The following is a 19,266-nucleotide window of genomic DNA, read 5'->3' on the forward strand; positions in this document are numbered from 1 at the left end:
ATAGAGATAGAGATAGAGATAGAGATAGAGATAGAGATAGAGATAGAGATAGAGATAGAGATAGAGATAGAGATAGAGATAGAGATAGAGATAGAGATAGGGATAGAGATAGAGAGAGAGAATGAGAGATATTTTTTGTATTAAGGAAAAGTTGATTTGTTATTAGTAGTGAAATAGTAAATTAAATAATTTGTTGTATAATAATATTTTGAAAACTATTTTGAACTTATTGAGGAATAGACAACAAGAGATACAATATTATTATAATTGAAAAGTGATAGCAAAAATATAAAATATACTCAATATTCCAAATATTTACTATCATCTATTATCTATTAGAATACTACCCTCCATCGATAAATGAATAAGAGTAAAGACTTTTCAAAACCCCCTACAATTTATAATATATTTCAATAAAATTACTTTTTAAGTCTTTTTTTCATAGTTAATATAAATGTGCTAAAATGCATTTATTCAAAAATTATTTCCTAGAAATCTAGAGATAGGAAAGAAGATGTCAACTTTTTTGTAGTTTAAAAAGGTCATGTGAGAAATGTAAATGAATAAAACGCTTGCACAATAAGCTTTTCGGTGATTAGTGCAACAAACTTAATGGCCTCAACAGCAGATTAATTAATAATAATAATGTTATTCAAGTGTCATTTACAGCCCCTCATTGTGGGCGAACTTTGTCGCTTAAAGAGTGTGTGTGTGTGAGTGTGTGTGTGTGGCAAGCACAAATAATGCTTTATCCTTGATCTCAAATGAGAAGTGTCGCCAGCAACTCCAGATGCGTGTATTTCGTTGCGGTTCATTGCCAACAGCTTTTCCGACAGCAACTAATTGCACGTGTCCATAGATTAACACAATAAAAACAAATACAAAAAAAAAGAGGCTAATCTTGGTCAAGAATACGACAGCTTGATCTCTTAAGTAGTTGTTGTTGTCGCTAGTTCGTTGTTATACATACAAATGACCGAAAATAAAAAAAATATATACCATAAAGATTTTTGCATAATTTATGCGTGACTCGTTGTCAACGCGTTCGAAATTAGTTTTTTGCGTTTTTCACCGCCACGCGAAGAGAAAAAGCCTGGGCTTAGGATGCTGCTCACACTCACATTTAGTCACCTCCCCTCTCCCACGTCCCCCCCTCCTCACTCTCCACTCTTTGTTTGGTTTCTCTGCGGCAGCGAAGAGCAATTTTTCGACGCTTAAGCGCATTGCTGGCCAGCCGCAGACTCAGTTCGACGGCGACAGTCAAACGTGAAGCACGTGAAGTCATTTTGTGTGTGAGTGTGTCGCAGTTACCGTAATCGAAGTAGAAGAAGAAGAGGAAGCAGTGAAGTTTGTGCCTGGCAAACGAAAGACTTAGGCGACAAACTTGCAAACTTGAACTTGCTGAAAGTGTGTGTGTGTGTGTGCACTCGAAAGTGCAGCCTGTCAAACGGTAACGGTAAACTGCAATCGGTTAACGGTAAACTGCAATCGGTTAACGTTTAAACGCGTAATCGATTGAATAATAAACGGTTAAATGATCAAATCGCTTGCAATTGTCATTGAAATCGCATTTCGACAATGTTTCAACTCCAACTACAAACACACACACACACACGCACACTCTACTCTTTTCTTTAGGCATATTAGTTCGGTTTGGCAGCAGCCGGCTATTATATAATCGCAGGTCAAAAGCGAAATTTGAGTGTGAACAAAAGCATGCATAAATTACGCGCAAATAAAGACAATACTAATTTTTTAAAGTCACGTTATCAACATTAAATTCCATCTATCAAAAATTCGCTCTTCAACTTTGCTCTCTCTCGCTCTCTCTCGCTCTCTCTGAGGTCTTTCTCTCAGCTCTTTCTCTCACATTGCTGCAGCTGCTTTTTTCGCAGCTCGTTTTTTGGGCTCTTCAACATGTTTGACTTATTTATTTATCTGTTTTTTTTTTTTTCTTTTTGCTGTCTGTTGTATTTTTCTTCAATATTTACCTTTTTTGTTTTGATCGGCGCTTACGTAATGCATTGCATAGCGGTATTTTGCTTCGAAGTCGCTTCGAAGTCTCAGCCTGACCGAGTTTTATCACTGGACATGTTGCTCCCAGTTTTTAAGCTCCCAGTTTGCCACTTGTCTCCATCTACATCTCGATCTCCTGTCTGCTTCTCTCTCTCTAATTTCCATACTTATGTGCGTCTGCATACTTTTGACAGTCAGTGTAGCTCACAACACAGCTGACTTCAGTCTCTTTACTTTGCTCGCTCTCTTTTTTGGGTAACTGGCCAAACAACTTTCCACGAAAGTGCAAGTGTTTCCTTTTCATTGTTCATCGTCATCATCATCATCATCGTGAGCTTCGTGATCGCTTTAATAATCATTGTCATAATTATGATCAAACTGCTGCTGAGGCAACAGCACACAAATGACGACAATGTCGACGTCGTCGCACTTGAGGCCGTCCGCTTCGAGCCTCAAGTAGGAAGTGGGTTACTAGTTTAAGCGTTGTCTGACTCGCTTTAAATAGTGGGCGTGGCTGACTGGCTGCGCAAAAAACTTGTTAATTTGCACACGAATTTTATGCACAATAAATCGAATTTTGGCAGAACATCTTTGCAGAGAGAGAGAGAGAGAGAGAGAGAAATGAGAGCAAGTTTATAGCTTGGTTGATTAACCTCGTCTGTCAGTCACAAATGGAAACCAGATACAATCAAATGCGACACCTTATGCATAGCTAATTAATCATACGCCCTGTGAGCCATGCAAATATTTAGTCGCGAAGCTGCTGCCAAGTGCGCACAATGACCTCAAATAATCAAATTGAATAATTTCAATAGAGAGAGAACAAGCGACTAACTAGCTAACGACAATCGACAACAAATTCGAAAATAATATCTGCCAATTAAACGTAAAAAGACTCGCGTCGGAAAAACTGAGCTCAAGCTCAACCTCAGTTCGCTTTTCGGTTTTCGGGTTTCGGTTTAGTTGAGCTCAGCTCAAAGTTTTGTGTTTTGTGTGCTGCTGTTGACATTCGCATTTTTTGGCCCTGACCAAGAAGTAGTCTCAGAAGCGTCGCAGTTCGCTTCGGTTCGCTTTAGTCAAGTGTGTGTGTGTGTCTTAAGTGTGTGCTTTGCCAACACACATTATCAGTTCAAGACTAATGCATTATTCGCTTCTATTTGCTTAGTCGCCGCTGTCAACATGATATGTAAAAGACTCTCGTGTCCGGTGTTGCTCCTCTCCCCGCTCCTCATCCTCAGCCTTCTGCTGTTCACGCTGCTGCTCTGCCATGAGTCCGCCTCCATTGCCATCGCGCCCTCCACATTTGGCACCGCGATTGCACGCGCTGGAAAGATTTCAAACACGCTAAAGGTGAGTTCAAAGAAAACGTAGACATCCGAAAGAGAGGAAGAAAGAGTGAGAGAGGGAGATTCTCTCTCGGATTATTTATAGCTGTTTGTGTTGACTCTATAAATTATTGACCATCAATGCGTGGTTTCAACTCCAAGCGGAAGTTTTTAGTTAGTAACTATTGACAAACCTTATTCGGAAATCCGAGTGCGAAAGTGTCTTTTTTTTAAGGCCAACTTATTTACCTAATAAGAAATTTACCTGCCATAAATACTCAATTCATTTTAGTTTGGAATTTTATGCAATTTCTCTAAAGTTAAATTTGTGCATAAGATACTTTAATGATGGAATACTTAACTGCTTTTTTTAAATCATTAGTTTAGTAAATACACGAAAGATTATTCAATTAATTAACGTCTCTTTTTTCAACAGAAATTTAATGCTTAGTATTTTTACATTTAATTTGCAAACAAAAAGATAATTCTTATAAAGAAGGTAGTCATTTCTATAAGTGAAATTTTGAACTGATGTGCAGCTTGTTTCTAACAATTATTTTAGCAAACATTGGTAATATTGTTCTATTAGTTAGCGCGTCTTTAAATGATTAAATAAAATGCTAATTCTTTTGCTAATAATTGCCAAAATGTGGTAAATTCATTTCAAGCAGAAACTTACTTCAAAGAGAAGACTCTTTTGCTGACTTGTCACTTGAGTTTAACAATTATTTTAGCAAATATTCGTGATATTGGTCTGATGCATATTAAAAGAAGTAAAAAAGCGAAAGTCGAGTGTGCTCGACTGTGAGATACCCGCTACCCATTTTAAATAAAAACAAAACAGTATTGATCTTAAACAATATCAAATTAATATACTGCAAAAATACTAAAATATACCAAAGGCTATACTTTGGTATATTTATACAGTACATAAATACCGCAAAGATACTAAATATACTGCAATAAATAATCAAATATACCAAAAGTTATTATTTGGTATATTTATGCACTACATCATTCAAAATATACAGTTTTTAAAATTCTAAAATATACCAAATAAATACGACAAAGTACTATAAAAATACTGTCATATACCTAAGACTATATTTGGTATATAGATATACTATTCCATTGAAAATATACCCATTTTAAATAAAAGCAAAACAGTATTGATCTTAATATATATCAAATTAATATACTGCAAAAATACTAAAATATACCAAAGGCTATACTTTGGTATATTTAGACAGTACTTCATTCAAAATATACCATTTTGAAAATTTAAAATATACCAAATAAATATACCAGAAAAATACTATTTATAGTATATATTTTGTACTACCCCAAAATATAGCATGTACTGGTAAATATACCAGCTATATTTGGTTTATCGATATATTATACCATTAAAAATATACTAAGGAGTACAAAATATACCATATTATAAAATTTAAAAAAATTCTTCAGTAATTACTTTCTAATATATGCCAAGAACTGCTTCACTTCTTAAAGCATTTTATATTCGTTAGATATTCAGCTTATTCTTAGCAAATACTTCAACATTGTTTTCTTTAATTAGCCCTATTAAAGCTACATAAAATACTAACTTTATTGGGAGTTAATTCATTTGAAGATAAAACTTACTTTCGCAGCTCTTTCTTAGCGTGAAATTTAAAGTTGTTTATCTTGAAATTATGCTTTAAACCAAATATGGCATTAAATTGAGAGCCCATTGAAAGCGCGAGCAATGCCGGGAAAACCAATGTTAATGTGATGCATGCAATATAAATATGTGTTATGTACACACACAGACACATATTTAAACAAAGAAGCAGTCACACAATTGACAACACTTAAAGCGTGCCAGAGTCGAAAAATTTGCTTACAACGCTTTTTTGACTTTAAATCAAAGCCACAAGTTTCCATTTCTTTCGCACTCACTAGAGTCAAGGAGTGTTGCTGTCTTTGTCTTGCTGGCATGTCGCAAAATGTGTTGTTGCTATTTCGAAAAGTAAGTCTCTGGAATGAAGCTGAAGTCATTGTCTTAAACGCTTCTTCACTTTTTTTTTATTTTGAACTGTGTCTGAGTTGCCGCCTTTGTGCGAAAATATTCAAAGACCGAAATGCAGATTGCATTTACAGGTGCCTGTTAATGGATTTTATGGCCATGCGCATACGTTATTCGCCTCGGTTTCGGTCTCTGTCTACACTTCAACTCTACTCAGAGCAATTCTCGTTATACGACCAAGTTGTACTTTATGAGCCACGAAAACAGAAAAAACAACACAAATATTTTCGGTGCTATTCAATTGACTTTTGGCCATGGCTTTAAAGAATCTGTGCCCAATGCGCGTGAATGACAACTGCTCACCAAATACGACTTAAATCGAGTCGAGTTGAGTCGCTTCGAGTTGAGTTGAGTACGCGACTATTTGCCAATCGATCTTGAATCTTGAATCTTGTACGATTTATTTACATCGCATTGCCAATGCCAACACAAATTATGCTGCTCTCCCTCCTCAATCCCCTCTACAATTTAAGCTGCACTTTAGCGTGCACATTAAGCATTTAACTTCCACTTCATCACGATGCTTTGATGATTATGTCTTGCTGTGATTTATTCTCTCAGCTTGTAAACAATCAATAGAATTTGTATGGGCTATTAACATGCAGTTGCATAACTCGAAGCTCTTAGCTTTGTTTAGACAGAGATCGGGGCAGGAAAACTATTTGTTTTATTTCCTCTAAAAGCGTTTTACAGCTTTATTATCATTGTAAAAAACTTGATTATCATTATTATAGAATGTTGTTTTAAACACTCAATTCAAACGATGCAGAACTTTAACTTTTGAATAGATTTTGGCAGGAAAACTTTTTGTTTTATTTCCTCTAAGATTTTTTTGAAGCTCAATTATTAGATTTGAATTCCTGATTATTATTTCTACTAGTCAAATCATTGTCAAACAAAACTGGTTTAATATGATAGTTTAATTTTGATAGAATGTTGCTTAAATTAATTTAATTAAAGGAAGCAGAGCTTAAGTTTTTAGATAGACATTTTAGAAGAAAAACTGTTTGTTGTCAGATTTGTTGGCAGTTTTATTACGATATTTGATTACCTTAGTTGCAGTCAAAGCATTGTAAAAAACATGAATCTTTATAAAAAGATATATAAGTGTAACCTAGAGGAGTTCAAGTATAAGATATAAATAGAGATATTTGGCAGGAAAAAAATTTGCTTTATTTCCTCTAAGACTTTTTTACAGCTTACGTATTTTTGTAAAAAACTTGATTAATATAGTTATAGATTGTTGTTTGTTTTATAAAAAAGAAAAATCGATTATTTCCTCTATTAAATACAGCCTCATTATGATATTAGACAATTTATTTGAGAATCTAATTTGCAGTTAAGCATTGCAAAAAAACTTGATTAATATTTTAATAGAATGCTATTGAAAACACTTAATTCAATAAAAGTAGAAAATTAATGTAAAGTATTTGATATAGATCTTTTGCAAGAACAAAGTTTGTTTTATTTCCTCTAGTCTCTCTATTAATTTCGTTAGTACATTAAGTAATCAACTTTTTTGGTCGAATCATCATAAAATCCATGACAAATAACTTTTTCAGAATTCTGTTTTAAAGACTAATTTTTACATTAAAGTAGTTATCATTATTTGCAACTTAATTGCAATTACAACTTCAGAAAATGCATGGTCATAATATTACAGAATTTAATTGTTTAATAGAGTTAATTCAAAGCAAAAAGATTTATAACACATCTTTGAAGTATTATTAATACACGTAAGATCTTTAGAGGAATACAATTTTTGTATACTTCTTGTCTTGCCTTAAAATATTTATACATTTTGCAGCTTAATCATTATAGATTAATAATTTGAATCAAAACTTTAACACTTTGACTCTATAAAATTTTGATTTGCATCTTTTGATTTTTTAATATAGAAAAGTAAACAAAAGTTTGAACTTTCGCCTAACACGTAATAATTCTTTAATATTAAATAATATATTATTGTAGGTATTACATTTGGTTAAAGGGCAATATAGTATGTCAACTCTGCAGCAAATGTTATATATGATAATTGAAGATTGGCATCAGGTGAGCTGGAAATCTGTGTGTCCTCTGTGTTTGTTTGTTTGTTTGTGTCTCACTTTTGTGTAATTAATGTCAACGTTGTAGATTTACTCGATTAACTGTTTAACACGTCTAACACCAACACAACGACAATTGATTAACGAATTATGTGGCTAATGCAATTAAAATGTTGTGTAATTAAATAAATAACTAAATTACAATCGAACATTTCCGTTGGTTTCTCAGATAACATTGAAAGATTAATTAATATCAAATGCAGACAACAACAACTAGGCAAGTAAAGCAACAGCAACAACAACATGAACAACAACAATGACAGCGTCTGCTTTGAAGTATTGCATGTTGTAGGCGGCGTTTAGAAGAGCTTGCTCGACTTGTAGATACGCTGTAAGAGATGTGTGTAACTAAAATATTCAAATTGTAAATGATATCAGTATGAAATTGATTATAGAATGAATCAGGCAATGTTTCTTTGTCTTTAGTTTGCTGTTAACTCTAAGCTGAGTATGCTCGACCTTTGAATACTCATTTACTCTGTGTACTCAAGCAACAATATTTAATTACAAATAAAACAAAATTATACAAAGTTATTTTTATGACTAATGACTACTAAGTTTATAAACCAGTAAGAAAGACTCTGTAGAGTGTGCTCGACTGTGAGATACCCGCTTTTTATTTTAAATAAGAGCCAAACAGTGGGGTTGTATTCTTAAAAGAAATTAACTTAATATACTAAAAATACTAAAATATACCAAAGGTTATATTTGGTATATCGATATACTATTTCTTTTAAAATCGAATTAATATACTGAAAAATACTAATATTTACGGAATTCTGTATTTGGTATATCAATATAGTATTTCATTCAAACTAAAATTAAATAATATTTGGTATATCGATATTCAAAATTGAATTAATACACTCCAAAAATATTTTTTTGTATTTCAATATACTATTACATTCAAAATATGCCAGATTGTTAACCTAAGCAAAGCAACCAAATTATAGCCTAAGCAACTTCAAAAGTCAATGCCATTAAGAGCCAAGCATTATTTTAAATAAGAGCCAAACAGTTGGGTTTTACTCTTAAAACAAATTAAATAAATATACAAAAAAATACTAAAATATACCAAAGGCTATATTTGGTATATCGATATACTATTACATTCAAAATTGAATTAATATACTCCAAAAATACTTTATTGTATTTCAATATACTATTACATTCAAAATATACCATATAGTAGAAAATATACCAGATTGTTAACCTAAGCAAATCAACCAAATTATAGCCTAAGCAACTTCAACAGTAATGCAGTAGTACTTTTATGCCATTTATCAATTTAGTAATCGAAAAACAACCCTTATAAAATATATACATTCTTCAAAATATATACATTATTCCCTAGTTTACTCGGTATACGAACGAATAACAGTTACGAGCATTAATATAAAAATGGAGTAAAATAAAGCAAATACTCGAACTTACACGTTAAATCGCAACTGTTTTGTGGCGATAACTCAAGTGCAGCTAAAGCTGAAGCTGAAGCTGAAATAAAAGCGAACGAAGCGAAATGAGTAGCGAAAACTTCAATTAAATTGGAAACGTTTGTTTTGGCTTTGGCTCAAAAGTCGGTTAGCTGTGGTCGCGAGTGCAACATTAACGGATGCAGACAGTCAGACAGTTAAAAATACCTTCGAAAAGTGACAGAGGGAGTTTTTGTGTGTGTTGTGTCTCGTGTTTTTTCCCACTGTGCGGACAGAGTGTGCCAATGTGCTCCACTGTGAAAACAAAGCACAAATCATAAAGCAGAAATATAGTATTCAAATAACTCAAAAGTTTTACTGTCTCTCGCATTGCGACGCGTGCCGCGATTGCAGCAACAGCAACAGCCACAACTTTGACTGCAACTGCAACTGCAACGGCAGCAACTTTTTTTACTGTTTACTGTCTGGCAATTATTAGCGTTTGCATTGCATAAAAAAGAGCGACAAGCGACCACGCCCCCCCTTGGAGCCATGGCCTGCCGCCCATACACGCCCTATGTGCTGGCCAGCATCGCATTGTTGTTGTCCCTCGGTCTGATTCTCTTTGCCATCTTCATGGAGCGTCACTCGGAGCCAAAGAATCAAATGAAGATGCAACAAGTTCAAAATGTGAATTGGAATTGGGATTATGCAGAGCTTGAAGATGTTTTGCCCACCGAAGCGAGTTTGCCACAGTCCGAAGATGTGTTCAACGCTTTTGCCAGAGCTTTGTTGCTCGTTGCCACCACACCAGCAACCACAACAACAACAGCAACTCAATCATCATCGTTGGATTCATTGACCACCGAATTGGCTTCCGGGTCAACCGGAATCCCGCCCCCAGCTGAGGTTTGTTTTGCCTTTGACTTGATTACGCTTCATAGTGAAATATTTATGCAATGCTTTTTCTATCTGTTGTCTGCTGCTGTTGCTGCAACTTTCTACTTTGTTGCATGTTGCAGTTGCAGTTGGCGATCTGCCGGACTGCATTTATTTTCCCCCTCTGCTCCTGCCTTTTTTTTCGTATTTATTTTTATATTTCGAGCGTAGCGTGAAAGCGTCCATCTGTCTTCATTGTTGTTGTAGTTGTTGTTGTTTGTTGGTGATGTTAACTTTATTGTTGTTATTATTGTTGCTGCTGCTGTTATTACATAATATGTGTGTGTGCATTATAAATGGCATCATTTGTGTGTTTACTGCGTTTAAATGCCGCAAATTGCCAGTTGCAACCAACTGAAGAATTCAACACACAACAAAGTGTTAAGCTACTCACTTGCATTCAAGAGGTTAACAAAGGGAGTTATTTATTCAATATGTAATTACTTTATGAGAGGAAACTCTTTGAAAAATGCATTACCTAATGCATTTATTAATGCTACTTCCTATTTTGTGTATTAAATATTAACAACACGAACATTTCGATTCAACAAATTATGTGAGCTTCTGAATTTTCATTTCATTTTATTTGTTAGTTATTTGTTAGTTATACAATTTTAACATATTTTTTATAAATTTTATGATGTTTCATTTAATACTTTTATGAATCTCAATTTAGGTTTTTTTTTATTTTTGTATGTTAAGTATATTTCAGTCAACGTGAATTGATTTATATTAATCTGATTATTTTTCGTTTGATTCGTTATGTTTTCTTTAATAGTCCATTTTTAATTTAATACCACAATATTTATTTAAATCAATTATTAATATCAATATGTATTTAAATATAAATGAAGCGATTTCAACAATTTGACATAAGGTAGAAATTAATTGAAAATATAAATGACCAGAACGAATATTATTTATTCACTAAATTGATGAAAATTGATAGCTCAAGAAACATATTCATTAATTAAATACTTCATTGAATAGTTTAGCTTAAAAAATAATTTATTTATCAACTTCAAGTAAAACAAAACCTGTTAAAATATCCACATTTATGCGTCGCATTTTGAGTTCAAGATCAAAAACTAATCTAGACGTCAATGAAAGGGAAATTGGGTTATTTCCATGAGAGAGGAGATTTAACTCTGACCTACTTCTGACTAAATTGATATGTGGGGAATTTAATTAAAAAATGTATCTCGATCGAGAAACAGTTATAAATAATAATCGCACACAGTTTTATAACCGGCTACACCCACATTAGCATAAAAAGAGAGAGACAAAGGCTGAGAGAAAGATAGAGACAGAGAAAAAAAAAGACCACGCATATTATAGCGGGTCAAGAGTTTGGGCAGTGAGTGTCATAAACAAAAGCCAAAAAAAAATAATGATGAATAAAAGAAATAAATGAAATTAGCATAAAGTGTTATAAAATGTGAACTTGAAACTGGCCACAAGCGACGAACGTCTAGAGTTTGGTGCGTTAAAGACGGCTCTTTAACTGTTCAACTTCAGTGCTCTAGTGCTCAAATGGCCAAATGGCCAACTGGTTAAATGGTTAAATGTTTAACTGTCCAAGTGTCCGAGTGGCCAAGTGTGTCATGATTCACTTCAGCTACGAGATACAGATACATTTCAGCTGTGGGGCACACGCCGAGCCGGCTAATGTGACAGCTGACAGACGAACAAGAGACGGACGGACAGACAGACAGACGGACAACAATGTGGATACAAATGTGTCTTTGAGTAGATCTAACTACGGACTTCAAGCTTCAAGCTTTCAAGCTGCACGTGACTCTAAGCCATTGTGTTGTTGCCACTTCGCTTGTTGCCGCCTTTGGCAAAGTGTTTTCATTTTCTTTATGTGTATCTTTTCTATACACTAGACTAAAGAGCATTGCAACTGCTTCACGAACTTGGCAACACATTCAAAGGGGGGCTCGTCAAAGCAAAGCATATTTAAAGCCAAGGCTTGACTCAACTAGAGCAGCTCAAAGAGTGCTTTAAGTGCATTTAAATTCAAGTTGAATTACTGCAAATGGTTGTCAAATTAAGCACAAAATATTTAGAGATGCAGCAGAGCAAACAGTTGAATTATTTCTTCTGTTATTATATTTAAATTTAACGTGAAATAAGTATAAAACTGTTAGAGATGCAAAGCAAACAAGCAGCTAAAGAAATAATTAGACAGCAACTGCTCTTATTACATTTAAATAAATTTAAATTACATTTAAACATTTCAATTATTTTAAATGCTTGTCTAAACTAAACTAAACTAATACTACTTTTATTGCAGTTAAATTTAACTTGCATCACTTAAAAAATTATTGTCTAAGTGATTTCCAAATTGCCAAAGTATTTATAGCAAATATTTCATATATCAAATATTATTACACTAAAATTCAATATACCAGATAGTTGGATATGCAAGGCACACATTTTAAGTTTAAAGCAAGCTAAAAGCTATTTTACAATATTTTTAATCTAGGCTGTAATACTCAAAGCACTTATTTCAAATATAGAAGGAACAGCATAGTACAAAAAATAGTAAATGTGCCACTTCTTTTATTGCATTTATGATATTAAATTGCAACTATTATTGCATTTAAATTCAATTTGAAATACCTAAAATGATTGTCTAACTTAATACCAAATTGCCAAAGTATTTAAAGCATATATAATATTATTATAATATATTGTCAAATATTATTACACTAAAACTCAATATACCAAACAGTTAGATATTCAACGCACACATTTTAAATATCAAAGTAAGGATTAGCAAGCTAAAACCTCATTTACAATATTTTCAATTAAGGCTGTAATACTCAAAGCACTTATTTCAAATGTAGATGGAACATCATAGTAAAGAATATCATAGTACTATAAGTCGGACCCTTCTTTTATTGCACATATATAATATTAAATTTCAACTATTATTACATTTAAATTTAATTTGAAATACCTAAAATTATTGTTTAACTAAATGCTATATATTTAGAGCACTTAAAAACTTATTTAAAATATTAAAGCTGTAGTTCAAATAAGTTTAAATCGAACTAAAATTACTCCAAATTTTTTAGCAACTAAATACTAGAGTATTAAGACTTCTTCAGCGCCCAGTTTTGTTTGTGTTTGTTTTGTTTTAATATACTTAGCTTTTGGTATGATGTAAATGGCATTTCAATTAAATGAAATTTGCTTGGCGGCGAGGCAAGGCAAGGGAAGGGAAGGCAAGGTAAGGCAAGGTTGCCCGTTAACATCATTAAAACTGGGCAGCCCCAGCGGGGACAGAGAGAGAGAAAGATATATATACAACAGAAAGAGAGAGGGCAATAAAGAGAAACAATAACAATAATGAAATTGTCAACTATTACTGCAACAAGCGACTAACCGAATACTGAGTACTGTGAGTACCCAGAGTGAGTAGTGAGTAATGAGTGAATGAATATGCTCGTGGTGAACTTGAGTGTTTGCACAAGGCGCTCGCCAGCTGACATGCTTGCAAATTGCCGTTGATTCCATGAACTCTTAATATAAACAACAAAACTCAAATTGCAGGAGACGACGGCCTGGAAAACATTGACCTCGCATCCCAATTCGTTGGTGCAATTGCTGCCATCGAGGGCCATGCGAGTGGTGCAGGAGGTGGTGAGATCGCTGCGGGTAAGTAACAAGAAAACTTGACGACCTTGTGGTTAAATGCCAAATATAGTTAGTTATGTTATGTGTTTGTTGTGTGCACACGAATCAATCAGCAACTCGTTGAATTCCAAGCAACTGCAGCTTGAAGCGGGTCAAGTCTTCTAGTCAACCGGCTTCAAGAACAAAGAAAGATCAGCTGTGGCACGAAATTTTAATTACGAGTATTTAAGCTGGTTCTCTGTCTTGTCTTGTATTTTTTGGCCATTACATTTCGGCTAATGGCCAATGGCCAATGGCCAAAACACGATTGCGCAATATTTGCACCATGGCCTCCTTCTGCGAAATAAACTCCAACGCTCAAACACTCGACCGCTGCTCAAGATTAATTCTTACAAATTCTTGCAGCTCTTGCGCAATCATAACCCACACATTGACACAACACATTTACATAGAAACATCACACTAATAGTAATATAAACATGCACTTGCAACTAACTGCCACAAATGCTGCCACCTCATGGATACTTGGTGCAAAAATTAGTAGCACTTCACTTGGCAGCTCAAATTGTCGGAATACTCTTTTTACTGAAGTGCATTGCATACTGAACTTCGTAGAAGTTTGTTTTAAGAATAATACCATATGTTACTTGTCTTACTTGTTTCATTATAAATAAGTAACTTATGCTTTAGAAGTAATATATGTCACTTTGACTTGCTTTACGATTGACATTTATTGAGTCAGCTTTCAGCACTTTAATTTATCGCTACAAAAGAAAATATTTTTAAAGATTGAAGTCATTTTTTAAACAACTTCTTGGTTATTGCAGATTTGGCAATTAATCTGAGCAGAATTCGTATTAACGAACTCTATTTATCACAGACAAATATATTGAGCGTTGCAAGTTACTAAAATCTTTACTTATATCTTCATATTTGATTATTTAATTTATTAACGAAAACTAGCTTGACTGTTGAGTTATATTTATATATTAACTAGGTGATCTTCATATTTCGATATTAAATTATCAGCCAATCAGTCAAAGCAACGCATATTAAATATCTAGTTAAAAAATTTATACATTTCTACATCCGATCACAACCAATCAGCAATCATAAAAACTGTAGTTATTATTGTACTTGTACCTGTAACATACAATTCCTGGAGGCTCAAAGTTATAATACTCTTTTAACCTAATAAGTACCTAGTCTGAAAATAATAAATTTATAGAAACATTAAACTATTTAAAACACATTTAACATTTCTACGTATTAAGAGTGCATAGAAATGTCTGTTTTTTAAAAATTAATCTTTTACCAAACAAATCATATACCCAAAACCTTAAAGAGCATTCAATTTTCGATCAGCTTTATTTATTGTTTATTCTGTTGTAGCAACTTGTAAATTAGAGAAGTTCGCACGCTAGAGTTTTGGCAACTTTTTGCTTGATTTGCTTGTTGATTTGGCTGGTAAATTCGCTATATACATTACTCGAATTTGCAGAAGGAGCGCGAAATTGTGGCGAGCACAACGCTGGGCAAGGTGCGAGGCAGATATCTGAAGTATCGCTCAGGTGAACGAGGCGGTTACTACAGCTTCAAGGGCATGCGATACGGAGCGGCGCCAATCGGAGCCAGAAGGTGGGTTCAACTTGGTATTTTCAAAGCAGAATTCTGAATAAAAAGATTGTAATTCTTTCGCAGATTCCGCGCTGCGGAGCCAGAGAAACCTTGGACGGGTGTGAGAGATGCTTCAAGAGAGGGTCAAAGTTGTCCGCACAAGAACATGATACTTGACACGTTCAAGGGAGACGAAGATTGTCTGTTCCTCAACGTGTTCACTACAAGAATGCCCAAGGAGGATGAGTAAGCAGAGAAGTTATTAATATTATAAATTTCTTTATTTATTTTATACATAATTTGAGAAGTTCTAAGATCTTGACTCATACTTCTACTTATTATGAATATCTTTATTTAATTTTTATATAATTTGAGAAGTTCTTTACTCACACATTACTTTAATTTAAATTAATCTTGCATTTAGATCCCAAGTCAAGCTGCCTGTCATGGTCTGGCTTCACGGAGGCGGCTTCTCCTTTGGCTCTGGCAACTCCTTCCTCTATGGTCCTGATTATCTGGTAGCAGAAGACATCGTTCTCGTCACACTCAACTACAGACTTGGTCCTCTTGGCTTTCTCACTGCTGGACCCGATGCGCCTGGTAATCAGGGATTGAAGGATCAAATTCTCGCACTCAAGTGGGTTAGGGATAACATTGAGGCCTTCGGTGGCGATCCAAATCAAGTGACCATCTTTGGCGAATCAGCGGGCGCCTCTTCAGTTCAGTTCCTCCTACTCTCTCCATTAGCCAAAGGACTCTTTCATCGCGCCATCTCACAGAGCGGCTCCGCCTTGAATCCCTGGTCCATGGCAGCCAGTTCAAGTCAGAGAGCAGCTCGTCTGGCTGCCAATCTGGGCTACGTGGGTGCCAACAACACTGAGGAGATCTTGGACTTTTTGCGTCGAGTGCCTGCCATGAAACTGGTTGAAGCAGCGCCCACAACGCTGACAGCTGAAGATCAGCGCAACAACATCGGATTGCCTTTTGTGCCTGTAGTCGAGGGATATTGGAACCAGGACTCACAGGAGGAGAACTACCTGGAGGAGCCCTTCCTTACGCAGCATCCCAGCGACATGTACGAGGAGCACAACTTCAACAGCGATGTGCCTTACATGACAGGCTACAACACACACGAAGCGATGCTCTTCATTCGAAGTGAGTAGAATTTTTAAATCGAATTTGAATATTTTGAAGTGTTCATAATTAAGTAATTATTATAGTGAATATAATAAAGTAATATATGTGGGATTGGTTTTATGATTATGTTTATTTATTATTTCATAAGTTCAATCCTTAATTATTATTGTATTTAGTTTATTTATTAATTTAATTATTTAAAAATATACGTCGCGGTCGTCGTTAGCACGTCTTGCTTTTCTCGTCGTCGTCACAAAAGTCCTCTTGTAAGTCTCAATCGATACTCCTTCTCAATCGATACTCCTATCTTCATATCATCGATACTCCTTTCTTCATATCATCGATAGGGGATAGATTGGCGTTGCCAGACCCATTCCCACATATAGTATTGAGAAAAAATTTTAGTTATTTCGTTATTAGCATAAATTTTATAATATTAGCTTTTACTCACTTTTATATTTAGACCCTTCTCTTTTGGAAAAGTGAAAAAATAGTATATTAAGTTTGTCAAAATTAAAATGTGGCTAGCTTTTTGGTGAAAATCAAATCAACATCATTATATCGATCACAAGTTCATAATCATGCCAAGTATTAGCTGGATTTTATAAAACTATTAACTTTTTACTTAACTTTTGCTCAAAATTGTGAAAATTACTTAGATCGTAAATATAACTAGAAGATTTAAAGGAATGAAATTCAAACAAGCAAAAATCCAACAAAAATACTCCAATACTCAAGTTTATTATACAAAGAGAAAATCTTAATATGTAAAGGGTCTACTGCAGTCACAACTTGATTGTAGGTTTCAAGCTTTGTAAGCTTAGACCTTAAATATACGCAGAAGATTTAAAGGAATGAAATGCAGTTCATCTAAAGCCAATTCAAAATTTGTAATACATAAGTTGAATAACTGAAAATGAACTTGAAAGGCTTTTTTTAGTAGATACATAAAAAGATAAGGGTCTATTGCAGTCATAACTTGACTGTTGCTTTCTAACTTCATACTTAATTCAAAGTGATGAATCGTAAAGAGTGTTTACTTAACATATAATATGAATTTTTTTTGCCTGCAGGATTGCGTAAGAATCCACAGCTGTTGGGCATCATTGAGAATGACTTTGGTCGCCTCGTGCCTCACGATTTGAATGTCACGCACGTGCACGACAGAGTCACGCGTGAGATACGCTCCTTCTACTTGGGCAACAAGCACGTGGGTCTCGAGTCCGTGGACGAGATGATAGCGGTCAGTATAAAGACTTCTCTTTACTTTTCAATTTTCTTATTAACTTGATATTCTTTTTAGCTCCTCACTGATTTGATGTTCCTGCAAGGCATTCGACGCACAGCTCGCAATCATGCCAAGTTCGGCAATGCGCCTGTTTATATGTATCGCTTCTCCTTCGATGGAGCTTTGGGATTATACAAGCGCATGTTGGGCATCCCTAGGCCAGGTGTTTGCCATGGCGATGAGATGGGTTACTTGTTCAAGTTTGGCTTCTTCAATCTCAGCTTGGATCCCAAGTCAATGGAGGTGCAAGTGAAGAATCGCATGGTGCGCATGTGGACAAACTTTGCCAAATATGGGTAAGTTTTATAAAGAAATCTAATGAACAGAACGCTAACTTCTTCTCTACTTTTCAGCACTCCCACGCCGAACTTTGACGATCCCATACTGAACACCAAGTGGACGCCTATCGATGCTACGAATGTGATGAACAGTCTCAACTATTTGGACATCTCGCATGAGATCAACATGAAGACAAATCCAGAGCCAGAACGTCAGAGATTCTGGGATGAGATGTATCAGCATTACAACGGTGCGGCCATGTGAAGTTGCCACACACGTTTATCACCATCTCCACACACACACACATTCACACACTCACACACACGATTTTGCCATTTTGTCAGAGAGTGAGCAGAAGAATATTTAATGCAAATATCATTGTAAAATTATCGTAGTTTGTAGCCAATTAGTTTGTTAGTCCAATTAGTGTTTAGCTTGTACATAAGTGTTGCAGCATTTATAAACATTTACACACACACACACTCCACATATACACACATAAACATGTAGTCTAAGCAATTGTACTTATAGCGTACCCAAAGCCAACAAATCTTTTCCTTACTTCTCATTGTACAATATCAGGTGTAAATAGTCAAAAGGCTTTTCTTCAAAGTGTCCAACATTCAATTCGAGATCTGATTGAATTCTGATCCGACCCACAATAAAGTTATTAACGTGATTGCCCATAACACACGTTTTTTTGTATCGTATTTGAAAGTGTCTTCTTTTTTGGAAATTGATTCGATGCCAATTATTGCTGCTTGTTTACATTCGCCGTTGAATAAATTCTGATTGATGGGAAAGCAAATAAAATAATCGTATTAAATATTAATTGACAAATCATTTCAATTGTAAAACAATCCAAAGAATGTTGACTCATAAAAGTTTGCTATTCCTTCAAGCATCAACTGCTTGTATGCAATAAAAGTGTTGCATACTTTGGGGCTGCTTTAGTTATAGCTCATAGTTCTAAAGCTTATGGCTTTATTCCGATAGATGGCGCTAATGTTCCGCTTGTTGGCCAATGCAAAATGCCTTCAAACAATGTATTGAATATAATAAACATTTTAAGCTTAATGTTTGATATTGAAATATTAAAGAAAATATAAATTTATCAAGTTTAATTCTGCCTATTAATAATATTAATATTTTCACCTCATTTTATATGCGACCCACATTAAAATTGTTTAACGTTGTAGACTCTCAATGCAAATACTTGGCATACCTCTCGTCGCTGGTAGATAATCATTAATCAAATTATGCATAAATCTCAAAAATACGATAATTGGAAAAACAAATGCGTAAGACGGAGGGGTGCTATTTAAAAATAGCAACGCATGGGCGCCATTCAATGCATTAAAAACAAATTAGCAGCAGGGATTACAAGTGACCCAATGATTGCCAACAAATTTGCACTTGAGGCGAAACAAAG

At 34.6% G+C, this 19,266-nt stretch overlaps 1 protein-coding gene across 4 annotated transcripts; it reads left to right on the forward strand.

Moving 5' to 3' along the window:
* Positions 1-1,251: 1,251 nt before the first annotated feature.
* On the forward strand, positions 1,252-18,544 carry LOC117574276 (juvenile hormone esterase). 4 transcript variants are annotated; one of them, XM_052006595.1, is made up of 9 exons: positions 1,252-1,292; positions 3,182-3,366; positions 13,430-13,534; positions 15,015-15,151; positions 15,215-15,376; positions 15,555-16,285; positions 17,341-17,510; positions 17,571-17,851; positions 17,909-18,544. In XM_052006595.1, the coding sequence occupies exons 2-9, from the start codon at positions 3,196-3,198 to the stop codon at positions 18,096-18,098; spliced, it is 1,947 nt and encodes a 648-aa protein (XP_051862555.1). In that variant the 5' UTR covers positions 1,252-1,292; positions 3,182-3,195; the 3' UTR covers positions 18,099-18,544. The 4 variants fall into 4 exon arrangements, with proteins under 4 accessions (XP_051862555.1, XP_051862556.1, XP_034113916.1 ...); XM_052006596.1 differs by having other exon boundaries at positions 1,258-1,456; XM_034258025.2 differs by having other exon boundaries at positions 1,258-1,450.
* Positions 18,545-19,266: the final 722 nt, after the last annotated feature.

Source organism: Drosophila albomicans, chromosome 2R (assembly GCF_009650485.2).
Source record: "Drosophila albomicans strain 15112-1751.03 chromosome 2R, ASM965048v2, whole genome shotgun sequence".
Taxonomy (NCBI): Eukaryota; Metazoa; Arthropoda; class Insecta; order Diptera; family Drosophilidae; genus Drosophila; species Drosophila albomicans.

Excerpts from the sequence above, each read along its gene's own strand:
- LOC117574276 (XM_034258024.2), top strand. The coding sequence starts at position 9,479 with ATGGCCTGCCGCCCATACACGCCCTATGTGCTGGCCAGCATCGCATTG. Across the intron at positions 9,836-13,429 it reads GAATCCCGCCCCCAGCTGAG|GAGACGACGGCCTGGAAAAC; the intron begins GTTTGTTTTGCC and ends CTCAAATTGCAG. Across the intron at positions 15,152-15,214 it reads GCGCCAATCGGAGCCAGAAG|ATTCCGCGCTGCGGAGCCAG; the intron begins GTGGGTTCAACT and ends ATTCTTTCGCAG.